The sequence below is a fragment of the Sminthopsis crassicaudata genome, chromosome 2 (assembly GCF_048593235.1).
Source record: "Sminthopsis crassicaudata isolate SCR6 chromosome 2, ASM4859323v1, whole genome shotgun sequence".
Taxonomy (NCBI): domain Eukaryota; kingdom Metazoa; phylum Chordata; class Mammalia; order Dasyuromorphia; family Dasyuridae; genus Sminthopsis; species Sminthopsis crassicaudata.
Window position 1 is genome coordinate 497996131 of NC_133618.1, and position 20591 is coordinate 498016721.

The 20591-nt window shown below is 42.0% G+C and overlaps 1 protein-coding gene across 1 annotated transcript; it reads left to right on the forward strand.

Moving 5' to 3' along the window:
- Positions 1-8072: 8072 nt before the first annotated feature.
- On the forward strand, positions 8073-20316 carry LOC141557681 (cilia- and flagella-associated protein 157-like). The gene is made up of 9 exons (XM_074293696.1): positions 8073-8266; positions 9287-9558; positions 10911-11064; positions 11236-11503; positions 12987-13117; positions 14185-14335; positions 15047-15234; positions 15368-15536; positions 16144-20316. The coding sequence occupies exons 1-9, from the start codon at positions 8121-8123 to the stop codon at positions 16231-16233; spliced, it is 1569 nt and encodes a 522-aa protein (XP_074149797.1). The 5' UTR covers positions 8073-8120; the 3' UTR covers positions 16234-20316.
- Positions 20317-20591: the final 275 nt, after the last annotated feature.

Genomic DNA, 20591 nt, shown 5'->3' on the forward strand with positions numbered 1-20591 from the left:
AGGTTTTGAACATCCCAGTGACTGCCTTGCTGTAGATAGCACAAGACCTGCCTCATGCCTGCTTTGGTCAGTAGCTCTCTGCCATTGGCCCTTGTCATTCTTTTGAGCACCCAAATGTTGAGCTTTTAATTTTTCTTCCTCGGTAAAGGATGGCGGAGACAGATCGAGTGGCAGAGTAGGAATCAAAACCATCATTTCCTTAGCAGTGTGTTCTCCACCCCCAGCTCTCCTTACCTCCTAGTCTGCCTTGAAACTATTTCCTGAGTGATGTCCCTTTACATGTACTATTGCAATAGTCTTTGTCAGTGCTAAACTCTGGAGCACCTGCTTTAGGAGTTAAGTGTGTTAATTCCTTCCCCTTCCTGTAATCATTCCTCTTTCCTCCCATATCTTTCCAAATATGTGTGCATTCCCCAAGCATATTTGGAGTCAGCATAAATGGTTTCCTCTCTCAGTTAACAATTTTAAAGCTTGATTTAAAGCATACAGTTCACAAGTTTGCACTGACCAAGGCTTGAGAAGATTTCCCACCTATATTAATGCACTGCTATCCCCATTAATCACAGCATAACCATTCAGCCTCTTCCCTTCTACCATTTAAGATGACCGAGAAATAAACCAATTTACCCCCACTTCCAATAGTGACTTTTTAAAAATCTCCCGAGCCTTGGTTTGGTATTCAATTAAGTCCAGTCATGTTTGATATTCCCATATTCCGCTACAGGAGCGGACAGAAACTCCATGGGGTTCTAGTTATGATTTTGGGCTAGCACCAAATCATCCTTTTCGAGGAGTACAATCTTGTATTTTAAAATGCAGGAGCCAGTCAGTCACCTCCCCACCTTTTATTCAGAATGATGTGGGTTATAGCCCCTTTAAGATTCCTTTCTGATTCCCAACCCCCATGGCTGAATTCCAATGGGAGATATCTGGGCTCTCCTGGCCTCTCATTGGATGAGCTAACTTGGGCTGTCCCAGCCCCCATTCTAATCATCTGCTCAGGTTTCCCAACCCCACCCCAAGCACAAACAGTTCCTTATCTAAAAACCCATTGAATTCAATTCAAATTCTAGCCCTGGCTGAAGCTCAAGCCAGAAGCCAATTTGGGACTCCACCCACAAGCCCCTTCAGATTACCAAAAGCCCCCCTATTATAAAAGAGGCAAAACTGGAGTCCACTCTTTGCAGAAGTCCCAACCATGGCATCCTTACGCTGGTCATGTCAAGGGTTTCTGCCCACCGGAGCTGTAGCTCCCGTGTCCTCTTATCTCTACCCTCAACTTTACTAATTAAACTTTACTTCCAAACCCCACAATAAACATCTTTTATCAATCTGGGTTTTCAGGTCTGTAAATTACTTTACAGGGGACTCTGTGCCGTTACTAGACCTCATTTAACTTTGTATTCTTGCACCGAATCCAAAGGAGTTGCAGGGGAGCTCTATTTGACTCCCTGTACCCCGAACCTGCCACTAGACCTCAAATTAAACCTTATTTCATTTAGATACTCCTTATCAAATTCTCATCAAGAATAGTTCTCACTTGGTGAGGTACACTAATTATCAGGAAGCCCCTAAATGTAATAGCAATGGCAGCTGCTGCTTGATTGCAGGGGGCCATTGCAAGCAACAGGATCCAGCATCTTTGACAAAAATGCCACTGGGTGTCACTGCCCACCTCTAATTTGAGCTAGCACCCCCAAAGCTATTCCCTTATTCACATTTACAAACAAATGGAATGGCTTTTCAAGAGAAGGTAAAGTAAGTACTGGTGCTGATCTCAATGTCTTCTTAAGTTGTTCAGAATTTCCCTCTCAGGGTCCCTTTCTGGTTTTTTCTTCAACTAGATGACTATACAGAGGTTTAGTCAGGACAGCATAAGAATCAATCCAGCTTCTACAATATCCCACTAATCCTAAGAGCTTCTGCAATACTTTCTTTGTTTCAGGTTTCCATTTGTACAATCCCTTTTATTCTTTCTGGATCTAATTTCTTCTGCCCTCTGCTAATTAAGTGGCTCAAATATTTCACCTTCCTTTCCACAAACTGCAAGTTATCCTGTGAGGCCCTGAGGCCTTGCTTTCCTAGAAAACTTAAGAGCTTTATCATAGCTGTTCTTACTGCTTTTCCTGTTAGCAATAAGTCATCTATATACTGAAAAATTCTCATCCCTAAGGGAACTTCAAAATCTTCTAATGCTTGTTCCAAGACCTGCACAAACAAATAAAGAGACTCAGTATACCCCTGGAGCAGGACTTTCCATCTACATTGTTGTTTCTGACCCATTTGGGGGTCCTCCCACTCGAAGGCAAATATATCCCTACTTCCCTCATCCAGGGGACAACTCCAAAAATCATCTTTATTTCCACTGCACTAAACCAAGAACTATCGTCAGGTATTTTTCCTTAAATAGTACAAGGGTTGGGAGCTATCAGATGAGACAATAGAACAACTTTATTTCCCTAAGGTCCTGTACCATTCTATATTTCCCATCCTTTTTAACAGGGAGAATTGGGATATTAAAGGGAGATATGCATGGTTCAATTAGTCCTGATTATAATAAATTGTCAGTTACAAAAGTTTGAGGCCTCTCCTACCTTCTAATGGGACAGGGCATTGTTTGACCTGTGCCACAATGGATAGGTCCTTTAATTTTATTTTAATTGGTTGGATATTCAACCTCCCAGGATTCATTGGGGAGGCCCAAACTTGAGGGTCACTTTGTCCCTTTATCCTCTTCCTTTAGCATGCACATCCTAATGGGTACCACCAGATATCCCTGTGGAACTAAGCTGATGGAAGAAGATTTACCCCAGCTTCTGGAACCAAAAGTAAACATCCCTGTGTTTTTACACCTTGATATTCTAATTCTACCCCTTCGATTATTGGAACACTAAAATCTTCCCCTTTTACCCCAGCAATAGTCAAATTCTTCGAGGAGAGGCCTGTTCCTCCTGAATTCCTCCTGAATCTATCAAAAATATCATCTCTTCCCACTGTGGCCCTACCCTCTGGGTGGGATTTTTCAAATAACCACTGATGTCCCTAGTCCTCTAATTCCATGAGAGCGCAGACTTGCTGATCTTCCTGTCCCTGGGGACAATTCCTAGAAATGTACCTGGTCTTCCCACAGGTCCAATAGGTCAGAAGGCCCATGTCTGGCTATCCACTTGCCCACCTCTATCCCTTGCAGGTCCTGTTGCTCCTTCTGGAATTTCTTATTCTGCCCCTTTCCCTGTACTTGGGTGGTTTGTATAGTTTGAACTAGCATTTTGGTTCATTGATTCGCTTTCTTTTCTTTTTCCTCATTTCTCCTTACATATACCTTTGTTGCTTCCTCCAATAATTCCCCAATTGGCTTATTACTCCATCCTTCCAATTTCTGCAATTTCTTATTTATGTTTGATTATGCATTGGAGACAAAATGTACCTTTGGCATACTTTCCGTCACTGGGTCACTGGATCTTCTAATTCCCAGATACTTCTAAATCCCTTCTTTGAGACATTCTAGGAATCTGGAAGGTGATTCATCTTTTTCCTGTCTAACCTCTAAGGCGGGGTTCTCAAACTCCGGCCTGCAGGCCAGATGTGGCCTGCTGAGGACATTTATGCGGCTTTATGCGGTCTGCATATTATGCATTATTATGGCAAATGGGCTGAAGGGTGGAGACAGAGTGTGAGGTTTTGTTTTTACTATAGTCCAGCCCTCCAACAATCTAAAGGATAGTGAACTGGCCCCTATTTAAAAAGTTTGAGGACCACTGCTCTAAAACCTTATTAATATTCTGTCTTTTGGGAAAGGAATTTTTGATCCCAATAACAATTAGGTCCCTTAAATCTTGCATACTCTATGTGGTTGATTATTATTCTCCCACCTGGGATTTACTAGCAGATATTTTTCTTCCATAGTCATCACTCCTGCAAGAGGGTGACGTCTCTCCCACTCTTCCATAGCTGCCTTTCTAATAGCTGATTTTTCTTTTGGAGTGAAGAGAATAGTTAAAATATACATTAATTCTCTCCAGGTATAAATATTGGGTCTTAAGAATTGATCTAATTGCTTGGAGACTCCCACTGAGTCTTCCATTATAGATTTTAATTCCTTCTTAAAACTCTTAAGTTCTGGCCCAGATATAGGGGAGTCTACAAACCCTATTCCCCCTTGTTGTCCTCCCAGTGGCACTTCTCTAAGTGGGTTCATTCGATCTTCTCCCACTTTTTCTGCTTTCTCTGCTTGTGTTTTGAAAGGGAGATTATCTACATCTTTCCTCAATTGTTTTAATTCTCTTTCCAAATGTTTATATGCTGATTGCTTGTGGGTTCCTGCTGCCCCTTGGTCTTCTGGTTTAATTAAGGGAGGCTGCTCTATTAATTCTTGCCTCCTGGTCTGTTAGATCACTGGCTGAGGAGTGGGCACATAAGGTGGAGGGACTACAATTAAAGGATCCCAAGGGTGAGATGGGATTTTCTCAGTCTCAGGCTCTTTTTCCACTTTTTTCTCCACCTCTTTCACCTGGCTTAAAAACAGCTGGTCTTTTGTCCCTGGAAGCTAGAGAATTGCATACGCTGATTCCTCTTGATTGAAGGGACTTTTCCCATTAACATACAAATTTAGTTGTTGACATGTCCAATAATCGAAAGAACCGTATTTTGGCCAAATTATACTTCCACCCATGTCTTTTTCACCCCAAACAAAACAGCAATACTTTATCATTTTCTTTTTCTCTTTCCCTTTGTACTTTGGCAATTCATCCCAAATCTGCAGCCAGTTCCTTTACAAACTATCAGCTGGTACTCCCTGACCTGGTTCCTGGCTTGGGGACTTTGACTGCACTTTCCCCATGATTGGAGAGGACCGTACCCTGCTCCAATCCTTTTTGGTAAAGATCACTCTTTCTGGCAATCAACAAAGAGCTGATTTGGTGAATCCTTTCCCTTGGGTCTTCTGCAGCCTGACAACACTCACACCTCAATTTAGTAAGAGATAATCTCTCTGGTCTCCCCTGACCCAGACAATAGACCCCCAGACTCCTAAAGGCTTGCCTTGTGTTACATGTGTAGATCTTCCAGACTTTGAGCTCATGTATACAGAACACCAGGTTCCACTCTGCTTCTTTCTTTACTGAGTCTCTCTGCCTTGGGCCTCTGTCTAGCAGGGAAGAGAACTCCACCAAATCCCAGAGGCTTAGGGACAGAAGTCCTAGGCACTTTTTTGGTCACCAAAAAACCAAGCAAGGATTGTTCCCTTACCAAGCATTCATCCTGGATGAGCCCCCAAAACAGTGTGGGACAATGTAACCCCTGACTCAAAATGACTACTCAGAGATTTCTCAAAGTGAAGATTAGAAATTTTATTAGAATCTCGGGAGAAGTAGGTGGTCCATTCCTTGAGTGCTCAAAGAAAAGAGGCCAATGGTTATAGAGTTTGAAGTGATTAAATAGAAACTCATGACCCCCCTCCCTTCATCCCCTTACCTGGTTAATTTTCACTGCTGCTCAATGCTTGCTCAAGTGGAAGTAGCAAAGGTTTGCTAAATTCTAGTCAAGCCAATGTAGCTGACTTGTTACAGGTGTTTGCCTAAGTTTATGGTGGTCAGTTTGTTACATAGTTTGCAAATGGTTGCAGGTACTGATATGAGCACTCTGTTGTAGAATTTAATTTTTCCCATTAGACCTTCATAAACTAAAATTTAGATTATAAATTCAACCTACCTTAATTGATGATTTTATGAGAAACCACATAATCCCTCATAGAACTTCCAAAAGGGACTTTCAATTCATTTGTCCAATGAACTGGAATAAGCACAATTCTTCTAGGAATGGGGCAGGGTGTCTGGAGCCCTCAAGACACCCTGAGGGCTACTTTGAATTTCTAAATTCTGGTAAGTTTAATGAAGACATTCTTACACCCGGGGGTCTAGTGAGTTATCAGTGTCTACTGCTGGCCACAAGGGGGCAAGATAATACCAAACCCCAATTACAACTGGTATCCTGTATTTGGAGTGGGGGAAGCCTGTAAACTTCTACCTAGTCAATACTTTTTATTTTATTTATTTGTTTGTTTGTTTAGTAGGTGGAAGGCAGCTTGCCTGTAGTGCAATGAACTAGGAGATCTAAGTTCCAGTTAAGGCTTTACCACTAACTTGCTGTGTAATCTCAGATAAGATATTTTTCCTCCTTGGAGACATCTTGCTTCATATATAAAATAATTGAACTAGGTGATCTCTAAGGCTCATTCCAGCTCTTAAAAAAAAGCCTAAGTCACTGACTTCCCTTTGGGAGGGATGAGAGGCCATAGGTCAGAGTGAGGATTCATTCAGCAGCTCTGTCAGACAGTAATGAGTGGTGAGGACCATGGAGTTGCAATCAGAGAACCTACATTAGACTCTGATTTCTTTCCCCTACCACTTGTGTGTTTTTAGGCAACCCAATCCCCCTGAGCCTCAGTTTCCTCAATCTATAACATGAAAGAGTTGGACTAGATCATCCCTGGAGGCAGATGGGTGTCACAATAAATATAGTATTATTCTTGGGGTCAGGAAAACTCAAGTTCAAATTCTGACAAGGGTCTTACACTTCTCTAAGAATGTGGGGTAAGGGAAGGAGCAGTGGACAACCTTGGTGACAAGATGGATCAGGAATAGACTCCAGTTAGGAAAGCAGCTGAACCTTAGCTCCATTATCTCTTGGAGGTCCTAGACAAGAGGAAGCTGGCAGAAGCTGTGTGTGACCTGAGTTTTGGCACTTACTATCTATGTGACCTTTGTTAACTCTTCAACTTCAATTTCCCCATCTGTAAAATGAGGGGGTTGGTGTGTTATTGGGTGGTCATCTTGATCCTAGTCCCAATTTGTAACCATGGGTGTCCCCCAAGGCTCCGTCCTGGACCCCCTTCTCTTCTCCCTTCGTACATGTTTGCTTGATCTTTTCAGATTTCATGGATTCACTCATCTCCATAAAATTGATACTCAGACACTTACATGACCAGCAATGGCCTGGGATGCAGTGAATGACCTTGTCATCTTTCATGTCTGACCACTCTAATTGCTGCCTCTGTGGCCATTGGAACAAATTGTTTTCATCAGACCGTTCCACTGGGATAGATATTCCCTAACTCACTGATGGGTTTGAGGCCTGTCAGGGACCCTTCACCTTGGCTTAGTCCATCTGCCAGGAAGGTTTTACTGGGATGTGCCAGTGGGCATACTACAGCTTCTTGGAGTTATAACAGAGATAGGTGATGAGAGGTGAATGAGCAGCCCTGAAAAAGGCTTAGCAAAACCCACATTAGGGGTGCTAGACCTCCCTGATCAACCCCTACAAGGCTTATATGACAGTGGGAAGAATGCTTTATCTGGAGTCACTGTGGGGTTCCCAACTCAGACATTGATGACCTGTGTGATGTTTGAGAAGTCATTTACCTTTCCAGGCCTCAGTTTCTCACCATTAAAATAAAGGAGATGGCTAGATCATTAGTGAATCTCTGAATCTATGACCCTGTGATCTACAAAATGATGCAAAGTAAACTTCAGAGGACCAGGAAAAAGACATATACAATGACTACAACAATGGAAATGGAAATAACAATGAAGGGGAAATTGAATTCTGTGTAATTATAACCACCAAGCTGGGTTCTGGCAAGAGCTGATCAAACTATTCCCTTTATTGCAAATGAAGAGGGCTATGGGTAGAGAATATTGCATGTACTATTGGACACACCTGAAGTATTGGTTAATTTTTATGTTCTCCCCACCCCCCACCCAATTTCCTTTTTAAATTTTTGTTATATGAGTTGGTTCACTGGGTATGAGATGGCAAGAGATGTGTTCAAAAATCAATGTGCTATAGAGGCATAAATACAAATAAGATAAAAATATTTTAAAATAAAAGCCTGATTTTTAGGAAATATCTGCAGAAATGCAGAGGGTTGTAAGATGTGGGCAAAGGAGAGATTTTTGCATATTCAAGTGAGGTAAGAAGGGATAGGAAAAACTAATTAAATACAGTCCCAACTTGAAGTCAGTTTTTCTTTAAACTCCTTCTCTGACTGTTACTATGTATAGAGAGGACAGCTTCCTTAGCAACAGCTTGACCTTTTAAAGGGGCAGCAGCTACAGTTAGCCATGGCTCCTAAGAAAAAACCAGAGGCTAAGAAGAAAAAGAAGAAGATAGATATCCAGACAGCTACAAAAGCCATCGAGGAAGTCCTAACAGAGACTCGGGAGTTCTACCACAGGCAAATCCAGGAGCTGGAGAATCAACTTGAGAGGTCAGCAACTCACGAGGCCCAGCAACTCAGGAGGGTTCTACACTCTGTTGGGGCTAATTGTGGCAACAGATGCTGGGAGGACTTGCCAGGTCCCCTGTCTTGGCTCTGATAGGAAAGGCTCTGGATATGGAGCCTTGAGGCTTGGGTGTTAAATCCTAGCTTTACCTCAAGCCAGATCTGTGACCTCCAAAAGTCTCTGCCCCACTCACCCACCCTAGGCTTCCCCATCTGTAAAAGTGAAGGGTTTGGAATAAATGGCACTTCTGTGCCCTTTCAGCTCTAACAGTCTGAAGAACTTCTCTGAGCACCAAGAAACTGGAGTCCAGGGGTAGTCACTGTGCTTGGCTCTTGGGAGGGCACTGGGACATTATGGGAAATTGATTTTAGATTTATTCAGTCCTTTACTACCCCTCTACCCCTCTCTCTCCTCTTCCTAGGGTCAATGAGTAATCTCAATTTTCTGAAAAACTCATTCATATAGAAGAAAGGGGGACTTGGTGGGTTAGCCCTCCAATGAGGGGTTTGAATTGAAGGAGGGATGGGAAGAGCAGTCCACAAATATGGACTGTGATTGAGGGCAACTCAGGCATCAGCCACAGGCCAATAGAGTTTTTTTTGGAAAGTGTGGTGCAGTCCTGCATCATAGCAGATGGACAACTGCTCTTTTACATGCGCATAGTCTGACTTTTTCCAAATTAGTTTGACCTTGGCTTTGAAGAGCTCCATTTTTTCTCATAGTTCTATAAGGCTGATAATATTAAAGTTACATGTTGATCTCTATTCTAATTATGGCATCTTTCTGCTTCTTTGGACCTGCTATTTTTTTCCTTGTACTTTTCTCCCAAGAAGTAGGAAGACAGCATCAATGGCCCTACTTCCTGAACATTTGCTTATGGTCTCCTTCCTTCCTCAGGAGGAGCCTTATCTTGAAGCCTTATCCCCTTAAGCATCTTGTTCCAGCTCTTCCATACATATAGTAAGAAAGGACTATGTCCAACCTTTGCCTGTCTCTTACCCCAGGTACAGAAAGAAGTGGGATGAGTTGTCCCAGCAGGAGAAAGCTTTCCAGGAGGAGTTCGACCAGCTGGCCCACAACAAAAAGGAGGTTGTTTCTTTCCTGAAACGAACTCTCAACCAACGTGTGGATGAGATCACTGAACTTAATTCTCAGCTTCAGGGGTTGCAGATCTCCAAAGAGATGGAGAAGGATGCCTTTGAGGCCCAGCTGGCCCAGGTACGCCATGAATTCCAGGAGACCAAAGACCAACTCACCATGGAGAATATCACGTTAGGTAAGGAAAGGGTCCAATCAGCCAGGCCATTATAACATCTTCACTGAGTGATTCTAAGGCATTCAACCTGTGACCTTGGCTACATCACAGATGAGATAGGAGGAAAAAGCAGATCTATGCCCTCAAGAGAGATTTCTTATCTAGGTAAGGACTTAAGAAATACATAGTAAACCGCAAAGGCTAAACTCTTATTCAAAGAAGTAGGACTACAAAATAATGAATATGATGATTTAAGAGGTATAGCAGAACTTAGACATTTCAAGGGGCACTACCCTGTTAAAGTAGTTCCCTCTGAGAAGATGTGAGTTTATTCCAGAAAGGATACTGATGCATAAATCATTTCTGGAATCCTCTTTAAGGATTGCCTTCAGAGCCATTTAATGAATAAAATTAAAAATAAATAATATTGAGCCACCTCTTATTTGTTGTCTCAACATATGATCTAGTCCAGTTACTACTTTTTTCATCAACCATAATCATAAATTAATTATTCCATTAAGTAACAAAGTATTAAATACATTATAAATTATGAATGCCAAAAGATGATTTGCCATGAGTGAATTAGTAAGAATCCTATGATGTCCAAAAAATATCATGGCATGGTAGAGCACTATGGAATTTAATTTGGAGCCAGAGGATGTGGGTTCATATAAAAGTTCTACTTACCCTGTATGACCTTGGACAAATGAACTTTTTTTTATTCTTGTTGCCAAGAATATGAATGGCAACTTTCTTTTCTGAGTCTTCAGCAGCTGTGCTTGTAACATTCACAGAAACAGTTACCAGACCACATCTACAGAGGCATGGCTTCCCAGGAGAATAGCTGTGAGAATTGGATTGAAGATCATTCAAATAAATATAGGGTTTCCCAAGGGAACCATTTTGGGGGACTCGTCTGTGTATTAAAGTCAATCAGTCAAACCTTGCCTAAGTGTTGTAGATTTCTGAAAAGGGGGAAGTCAAGGTGGAGTGGTCAAGAAAGGAGATAAGATTTGAGCTGTCTTGAAAGATGCCTACTGTAAGTAAATGGAAAAAATAAGGGAGAGGGGGCTTATCAAGGGGGAGGTTTTGATTGGGCAAAATCCAGAAAGGTGCAGAGAATACCAGGCACAGAGGAGACTAGGAAGACTTCATGAAGCACAGAGTGTGCATTAGGAAGCTGTTACAAACACAAGTGGATCAGTGAGGCTGAACCAGATCCCTGAAAGACTGGGAAGTAGTGGAAGCAGAGATCTGCCTGAGGAGCATATGGCCAGGAGCAAATCATTCCACACAGCTCAGGTCACCTTCAGGCTGGTTGGAGACTTTTGAGGGTGCTGGGGCCACTTGCTCACAAAATCTTTTCTGGGCAGGGGCTAAGTTGGCTGCGCTAGAGGAATTCCAATTCCAGAAAAGTGATCTCTTGTCCAAGTTTTCCCTTTTGGAAGAGCAGCTGAAGAAGCAGCAAGATGACTACAAGTCCTATGTTTACCACATGGAAATGAAGGCTTTGACAGATAAAGAGAGGTTTGAGACTTTCTTGGTAATGGTAGGTTGGGGGACGGGAATGGTGAGGGAACAGGATGAAGTGAAATTAAGGACCTAGGGCTGTTCTTGGCTTGAGAGAAGAGGGATGTGAAATTGAATTCCAAGAACACTAGGCATCATACAAGCTTTTTTTTTTTCTATTCTACAAAGACTTCGGAAGGACATAATCCAACGTATGAACACAGTGGCGGCTGAGTTTCGCGAAGTTTCTAGCTCCCAGATGGCAGAGACAACAAAGAGAGCTATCCGGGAGAACATGGCAGTGGCCCTGGATCTGGCCAGAATAAACACTGGAAACTTGGAGCAGGTAAAGGAGAATGATGCTCTGAAGGAGTCTAAAGTGGAGATGTGCAACCAGTTGGCCCTCATGGAGAGAAATGAGAAGACCATGGTGAAGAACAGCCTCACTCACATCAAGGTAAGACTTGCCATGTCAGAAGTGAGAAAGGTTCTGACCTGCCTGTTTCCTGATGCCCTGTCCTAGAAAGAGGGTTTATCAGAGACCTGAATCCTTGATAAAGCTAAGGAAGATGGGCTGAGGACAGAGTGAAGATTTTAGAGAGATTTTTTTCTTAAGAACTAATTTTTTCCTCCTAGCAGCAGTGAAATAGGAATAGAATTAGAGGTGGAGAAGGAGGAGAAGAAACATGAAGATTATTACAGGAAATACAGTTCCACTTAAATGGATGAAATTAGGGAGTGTCCTACATGTGGGTTTTTTTTTGTTTGTTTGTTTGTTGTTGTTGTTTTTTGGTAATCTACCCAAAGTGTTTGGCACAGAATAGGCAGCTAACGAAAGTAGACTAAAATCCAGCATCTTTAAAAAACTAAAATGTATATCCAAGGTTTTGGTGGCTGTCAGGGAGCTGTCCACTATGGAGGTGCTGACAGAGTTCAAGTAATCAGAATAGTCAGACTCTTCTCAGGAAACATAAAAAAGGGCTCCAACCTCCTTTTTTACTTCTCCCTGCTCTTCTCATCCCTTCTTCCGTTTTTTGGAAGAGCTAATGAATTGGAATCTTCTTGGCCGGGGAAAAGTAAATGGAATAATAAGGACCAGGTTTTTCTCCAGAAAGCAAACTCTAGAATCTGTATAAATAGTCCTTGGTACATTACAGAAAATTTTTATTAAATTTTTTGTGCATTATTTCCACTTCTGGGAACATGGCTTTTAATCACAATTATTTGGAGAGGGGAGGCATAGAGCTTTTTAAAATTTTCTCTTCTTCACAAGGCAGGTAGTATGACAGCATGACTTTCCTTTGTCTTCCTACATTTCAAAACCATCTCTTACATTCAAAGAAACATTATGTGACTATTCTGGTCCCAAGTGGCCTATGATTGGATGTATCTCATTGCAATTCATTCTGGTAATAGAACTATCTCTGTATAAAGCCTAATTGGGGAGAAAGATTCATATAAATTCTTAGAAAGTACAAAAGACAACTTGATAAGGTAATACAAGAGATGTAATGAGATAGCTAGGTGCTAAATTATAATTATATAATTTGCAGACAAATGCAAAGGGAGAAGGAGGAGAAAATCAGTGTGGCCTGAAACTATCAAGAAAGGCTTCAATGAAGTGAGACTTAAAGGAAAGGGAAGATTTAGGTAGATGGGGGGCTCATTTTAGGCAAGGAAAACAACAGTTCATCTGTTAAATATATGTATGCACACACACATATATGTATATAGACATGTATGTATACATATATATACATATATATATATATATATATATATATATTTAAATTTCTATACTGGGGACATGGAGAAAGCACAATCCGATTTGTCTCAACTCTATAAAGTTGAGAATATCCCAACCTAATCTGGAAGGGGATCAAGTCATATGTGTTGCTCACATAATCATTGCCTCTGTAAATCTCTGTCTTTTCCATTAGATAATCCAACTTCTTTCTGAAAAGTACCAGCAGCAGCAGCACGCAGAAATTGAAGCTGACCAGCTTCGGATAATATTGAATCAGGCAGAGATTGCTTTTCAGAAGATGGAGGAAGACAATAAGGAGCTAAAGTAAGATAACTTTATCTACTTCCAGAGGAGTGAAGAAGAAGAGTGGAGGTGGGCAGAAAATTCACCCCAGTAAGCCTAGTACTCAGCATAAAAAGCCAGAGCTCTGCTTACACAGAATAGTCAACCATTGAATTCCCAAGTATTTGGGGGGAGAATATTAGGATGGGGCCATGGAAAGACCACTAACCTGGGAGTGAAGAATTTTGGCTCCCAGCCTTAACTATGTTACAAACTTCACATAGCTTAGAAATAAGCATCTCCAATCTCTGAGCTTCTGTTTCCTTTTGCTGGAGGTAGGAGACAGAAACATGATCTTTTGATGTCATTTCTAGCTCTAAGAAAAATGATTTAATTAGAGGCAGCTCTAGAACACAGGGAGTGAACAAGCCATTCATATAACCCCTCCTGATCAAGAAGTAGCAGTAAGAGGTGCTGATTCTAGCTAATGCAGCCACTCTTGAGTACAGTTCTTTCTTACTTACATGCCCACTATCCTTTTCTTCTTCCTCCTTTTCTTCCTCTTTCTCTTCCTCTTCTTCCTCACATAAGAATGATGATTATAATTATAATAATGATGATAATTATGGTAATTGCAATACAGCTCTTTCTTACAACCCACCATCATCTTCTCCTCTTCTTCGTCTTTCTCTTCCTCCTCTTCCTCACATAAAAATGATGATTATAATTGTAATAATGATAATTATGATAATGATAATAATTATGATGGTAATAGTAATAACAATGGGAATAATAATAATAGCAATATGATAATTATAATAGCTAATGTTTATATAGAATTTTAAGGCTTGCAAAGTTATTTGCAAATGATACCTTACTTGATCTTCACAACAACCCTAGAAAATAGGTGTTTTATTAGCCTCAGTTTACAGGTACAGAAACTGAGTTTAAAAGAGTTTAAATGACTTGCTAAAGGTCACACAGTTAGGAAGTTTCTGAGACAGGATTAGAACTCAGGGTCTTCTTACTTCCAAGTTCAGCATTTTATTACTGTAGGGAGAGGGGATAAAAAGCCAGTCCCTCATAGTACTCTGTTCCTGGATCCCCAGGAATAGGATAAAGGTTTTGAGGAGGCAATTGAGTAGCCAGAACACAGAGGAAAAGAGACTGCTGAGGGAGTTGGAAAAGGAGAAGGATAATCGGCAAAGTCTGGAGGTTGTGCTGATCAAAGTCACTTGCCACCTTCAGGACTTGCTAAAGGTGAGTATCCACACCCTTGCTCAAGATGTGGTCCATCAATACTAAGATCCAGAGGAGGGGAAATGTTCCATCAGAAGTGTATAGTTACCTTCCCATAGACTATAGATACTCAATGAGTAAGAAATGGGATACTGAGTAATGGGCAGGAGACCCAAAGAATATGATGTGAAGACGTCCTTTAAACCAATTTACAACCACAGCTTCTCCCAGCACTCTGCCATGGACAAAGCGCTCCCACATCCTTGAATTCATTTAACTCTCACCATAAGGATGCAGAAACAGAAGGTCTGAATCCTATTCTCATCTTTGCCATTAACTCTCTGCATGGCTCTGAACAAATCATTTCATGTCTAGAATCACTGAATGCCAGAAGTGGAAGGAACCTTAGGGACTATCAAATATAGCCTCCCCATTTTGCAGATTGAGAAACTGAGTCCCCGAGAAAGGGAGGGATTCAGCCCATGTCACAAAGCATTATGCCCCACCTTTTGGCTTCAGTTTCCCCATGGGCCACAAATAAATAGCCTTTGTCTATATAGAACTGGAGGGATGCTAATCCAAGCACCCATAGTGGTAAATTGCTGTGTGTGAGATGGTTAGGTACTAAGTTTGCTGTGATACTCACTAAGACCTGTGCAGGTGGAGGAGGTGGAGAAAGGGAGCTCATTGGGCCTCCGAACATTTATCCTCCTCCTGCTCCTCGCCCCCCAGGCACGCCCTGAGAAAACTGAAGCTGGCGAAGTAGACCTGTTATTCCAGTTAGGGAAGAAAGAGATGCTGCGGCAGCTGCTGACTATGCTGAACAAGGCTGTAGTTGTGGAGCCCAGTATCCCTGAGTTTGTGCCTCCCCCAATTAAGTCTCCCTCTATCCAGTCCCTCCTGGCAAGTATCGAGGAGAGGTGAGTGATGATCTGACCAGAGAGTCATCTTCAAGGAGGAGAGATTTAGTTTGGGTTTGGAAAATTGGGGAAGAAAGGAGTCCTTTAGGTGGGTTCCTTTTTGGGGTCCCTTCAACCCTCTCTTTCCTCTCAGTTCTCAGCAGCCTGAGCCCTCCCCTCTGTTGGAGCAACTGGCCGAGATTCAGCCTTACAGACTTGGGGACTTGGGCCTGGTGCCCCGTCCACCCTCCGTTGCAGAGGAAAACCAAAGTGCCGAAACATTAAAAAAACATAGGCTTGTTAAGGCCTTCAGCAACCCTGAGGTGAGGACATGAGGGAGTCAGGGTGCGGGCTGTTGTTATTGTTGGTGGTGGTCGTTGGCTCTTGAAGATGACCTTGACATCAGGGAGGGGATGCCAGGACATGCAAGTAAATTGGATTTAAGTGAGGGAGGCTGAACAAGCTCTCCAACTCACTTCTCCCCCCCAGAGCCATCTGGGTCCAGTGCAGATCAGGACAACTGGAGATGGCCCTGGATGAAGTAGGAGGGCTAACAACAAGTCTCAGTCTGACAACTACCCATTCAGTGTTTAAGACTAGATAGCAATTGAGGCAAATAATGTTCTCTTTCACTCAGTCAAAAACAAACAAACAAACAAACCAACAACAACAACAAAACCCCAACCTCAATAAATAAATCTAAGAGGGGAAGACCCTCAGAATTTCTGGCCAAATGATTGCTATTTATCTTCAATCTGAGTCAATCAGGATCCAACAATGATCAAATGGGGCTTGGCCTGAGTGTGTGCAAGGACAAAAAGGGAGGACTCTCCCAGGAGCATCTCTCTTCTGATATATGGAAGGGATGGGATAAAGAGGGCAGAGGATGGAGCACAGACCTTTCCCTTTCCCTGAATTTTTCTTTTCTAGATTCCAAGCCCTCGAATATTGAGCAGGGCCAAGCAGGTAAGCTTGCCAGCATTCCACTTGAACCCCAATTGGGAGGGACAGCAGGAATAGTTTCCCCTTCTCCATTCCTTGGCTCTCAGCTCTAGCAAAGAGGGAAGTAAAAGAAGAAATGCATGAAGAAGAAATGCAGCCTTGAACTTGATGGACTCATTATTTCCTGGGCAAGGGTGGGAGAGAAGGTAAATGTTTTATAAATGGTTATGACACAGAAATGGAAGAGAATCCGTGCTGGTGACTGAGCCCTCCCTCCTCCCCTGCTATTGAGCCCTGGGCTCCTTAAGATAGAAGCCCTGGTGCCTGCCCTATGATGTGGTGTCAGAGAGAACCCTCCAAGGCAAGACTGCTTCATGAGTCACACCTCCACCAACTCATCCCATTGGGTCAACCCCGAGAGGTTGATGAGGCTCCAAATACGTTTTCTCAGGCCAAAAAGATGAAAGGAACACTTCAGGAAGTTCTTGCTACTAGAAGTTTCTAGTAGAAAGAGTTTAGTTTCCATGAGTGAGTGAGGAAACAGAACTGTTAGTGCTTCTTAGAATGTTGGCAGTACCAACCAGTAAGAGTCAAGCCATGCTAGATGGGTCCCTTTGTGAATACTTTCCCATTAAAAATGTCAGGCTTGGAGAGAGGTCCCTTCTTTCAGCCCCTTATCTCAAGACTGAGTCCCCTACATGGAGATGCTCTCTAGGTAAAGGTACAGTATCTAGAAACGTCAAGACAGGTCCCTGGGAGAACACAAAGGAAAGCAGATGTTTGAGTTAAATCAGCTGATGAAGGACTGACTCTGCTGTGATTCCTTTCCAAGCAAACCCAGAAAATCTGAGTGTTGACATCAGTGCATACATGAGAAAGGGGAAGGAGAGGTGCCTTACTGTCCACCTTCCCTGGAACTGCCCTACCCAATTCCCAAGCATTTGTTCAGTGCCTCCTGTGGGCCAAACAAGGATTGAGCAATCTTTCCTCACAAGGAACTTCCTTTCTAAATCATGGTGTTGCCAGGAAACTGCACACCTGCTGGCTTCTCCCAACAGCATCACAAGGTAGGGGAAGAGATGGTTATTGGTGGCAAAAGTGAAGTCCACTTTGGGAGAGAGCTTGGAGTCGGCCACTTAGGGAAGGAAGATGGAGCTCCAGGAGGGACGCTGCCTCTCAAGGTGGGGGTGGGGGCCTTTGACTTCTCTGACTTCCTAGATCGTTTTTGCTATGGGGTTGCTTGCCTGTTCCACAAGGCACCCTAATGGATGGATGTGCTTGGCCCTAGCTCATACATCTTGTCTTCTCAGAGAGACAGAAGGGCTGAGCAGAATGAAGATAACAGAGAACTCAGATGAAATTTTGCCCCATTCCATCCACATCTCATCTCCTTCACTGAAAGCACTGCACTCTATGCCCCTTTGTCAGGGACCATTCCTTGGGGGCTGGGGAAGACAGTAGCTCCCCTGCCGATGAATGAGTAAATAAAAAGTAATTTCTAGAGGGAAGAGTGGGAGGGAGTGTTGCATTAATCAATGAGGAATCTCAAAGGATATGAACAGACAATTTTCAGATGATGAAACTGAAACTATTTCCACTCATATGAAAGAGTGTTCCAAATCACTATTGATCAGAGAAATGCAAATTAAGACAACTCTGAGATACCACTACACACCTGTCAGATTGGCTAAGATGACAGGAACAAATAATGATGAATGTTGGAGGGGATGTGGGAAAACTGGGACACTAATACATTGTTGGTGGAGCTGTGAAAGAATCCAACCATTCTGGAGAGCAATCTGGAATTATGCCCAAAAAGTTATCAAACCGTGCATACCCTTTGATCCAGCAGTGCTACTACTGGGCTTATATCCCAAGGAAATACAAAAAAAAGGGAAAGAGACCTGTATGTGCCAAAATGTTTGTGGCAGCCCTTTTTGTAGTGAATAGAAAATGGAAAGTGAATGGATGCCCATCAATTGGAGAATGGTTGGGTAAATTGTGATATATTAATGTTATTGAATATTATTGCTCTGTAAGAAATGACCAGCACGATGAATACAGAGAGGCTTGGAGAGACTTGCATGAACTGATGCTGAGTGAAATGAGCAGAACTAGGAGATCATTATACACTTCAACAATGATACTGTATGAGGATGTATTCTGATGGAAATGGATGTCTTCAACATAGAGAAGATCTAATCCAGTTCCAATTGATCAATGATGGACAGAATCAGCTACACCCAGAGAAGGAACACTGGGAAATGAGTGTAAACTGTTAGCATTTTTTGTTTTTCTCCCCAGGTTATTTTTACCTTCCAAATCCAATTCTTCCTTTGCAACAACAACAACAACAAAATTCGGTTCTGCACATATATATTGTGCCTAGGATATACTATAACATATTTAATATATATGGGAGGAGGTGGAGGGAAGGAGGGGGAAAATTCGGAACAGAAGGGAGTACAAGGGATAATGTTGTAAAAAAAATTACCTATGCATATGTACTGTCAAAAAATGTTATTATAAAATTAATTTTAAAAATCAATGAGGGATCAAGAAAGATCTCTTATAGAAAGGAGCACCTGAACTGAAAAGAGTTAAAGATTCCAAGAGGCAGGGATGAGCAGGGAAGGCATTCCTAAGCACAGAGGATGGAGTGGTCAAAAACCCAAATCTGAGAGATGGACTGTCGTGCACAAAAAAGAACAAGTCGGTTTGACTGGAACATGCAATCAGCCTCCAAAGTGCTATAACCAGACTATAAAGGATTCCAAATGCTCAGTGGAAGAATCTTACTTTTTTAAAGTAGGAGGAAGCCAGGAGCTTCTTGAACAAAGAAATAAATCCTGTTTGGGGATTGCTCGTTTGGCAGCTCTATGGAACCTGGATCATGAGGACAAAAGCATAGGAAGACCCAGCAGGAGTCTGTTGCCAATAGTCAAATGAGTAATGAGGGCCTGATCCTCACAGTGATCTTAGAATGTGGATAGGAATTATTATTCCTATCGTGGTAGTGTATTGTCAATCAATAAACATTAATTATCAAGTTCTAGGAGTGCTCATGTGATTTACCAAGTTGGGTCTGGCACTCAGGACCCCCACTCTCAGTTCAGGCATCTTACCCCAGCATGCTGAAAGAACTTTATCTGTAAAATGAGTTGAAGTAAACAGTAAACCACTCCACAATCTCTGCCAAGAAAACCCCAAAGGGGCCACAAGACACAATTACTATTATTATGACTATGTCTTCAAGGACCTTACAATTTACTGGGTGAAGGAGGCATATGGCACTTACATAAATGAGAAATAAGAATGGAGATTCCTAGCTGTTGTCCCTCAGGAATTTCAATACAGATTTTTCCCTGCTCCTTTCCCAAACATGCTGGGTGCCATTTAAGGGTTAGTTTTGCTCCTTTAAAGTTTTTTTTTATCCTTATCAATCAAAAAGTCATTCCTATTATTGTTCTATAAGAAACAATCAGCAGGATAGTTTCAGGGAGGCCTGGAGAGACTTACATGAACTGATGCTGAATGAAATAAGGAGAACCAGGAAACCATTGTACACAGCAACATCAATATTATACAATGATCAATTCTGAAGGACGAGGCTCTTTTCAACAATGAGGTGATTCAGGCCAGTTCCAATGCACTTGTGATGGAAAGAGCCATCTGTACCCAGAGAGAGAACTGTGGGGACTGAGTATGAATCACAACATAGTATTTTCACTTTGTTGTTGGCTTGCATTTTCTTATTATTTTCCTTTTTGATCTGATTTTTCTTGTGCAGCATGATAATTGTAGAAATGTGTGTAGAAGAATTGCATTTATTTAACACATAGTAGATTACCTGACGTTTAGGGGAGGGGATGGGGGAAATGGATGGAAAACATTTGGAACACAAGGTTTTGTAAGGGTGAATGTTGAAAATTATCTATGCATATGTTTTGAAAATAAAAATCTTTACTAAAAAAAAAAGTCACTCCAGACAACTTCACATAAGACAGTCCTGTCCTAGACACTATGAGGTAGATGGAGGAAAAGATTTGAAGTTTACCCTTAAGTAGTTCTTTATCTGGGTACATATGAAGAATGAAAAAGTGTTGAGCACTCACTATGTAGTGAGCATTGTGCTAGGAGCAGTGGTTCCAAATATAAATATATCAGTCCCAGCCTTTAATCAGAGTGCAGGATCCAGGTGTGGGAGGCTAAGTTCTATAAGGGCGAGGGGGAAGAAGAGTCAAAGTGCAAGCAGCATGATTTGAAAAAAAAAAAAAAAAGACTTAGAAAGTAACAACGTACCTTTCATATGCTCTCACAATAAGGCTGTGAAGTAGCTGCTCCTCATCTTTGATTAAGAAAAACATTAAGTGTCCAGAGGTCTCTTAAAAAGCAAGAATGTAAAAGACAAGATGGCATATGATCAAGGACTCAAT

What these genes read in the sequence shown, in the direction of transcription:
- LOC141557681 (XM_074293696.1), top strand. Translation starts at nt 8,121, where the DNA reads ATGGCTCCTAAGAAAAAACCAGAGGCTAAGAAGAAAAAGAAGAAGATA. An exon ending in GAAGACAATAAGGAGCTAAA is followed by an intron (nt 13,118 to 14,184) that starts GTAAGATAACTT and finishes CTGGATCCCCAG; the next exon opens with GAATAGGATAAAGGTTTTGA. An exon ending in CTGGCAAGTATCGAGGAGAG is followed by an intron (nt 15,235 to 15,367) that starts GTGAGTGATGAT and finishes CTTTCCTCTCAG; the next exon opens with TTCTCAGCAGCCTGAGCCCT.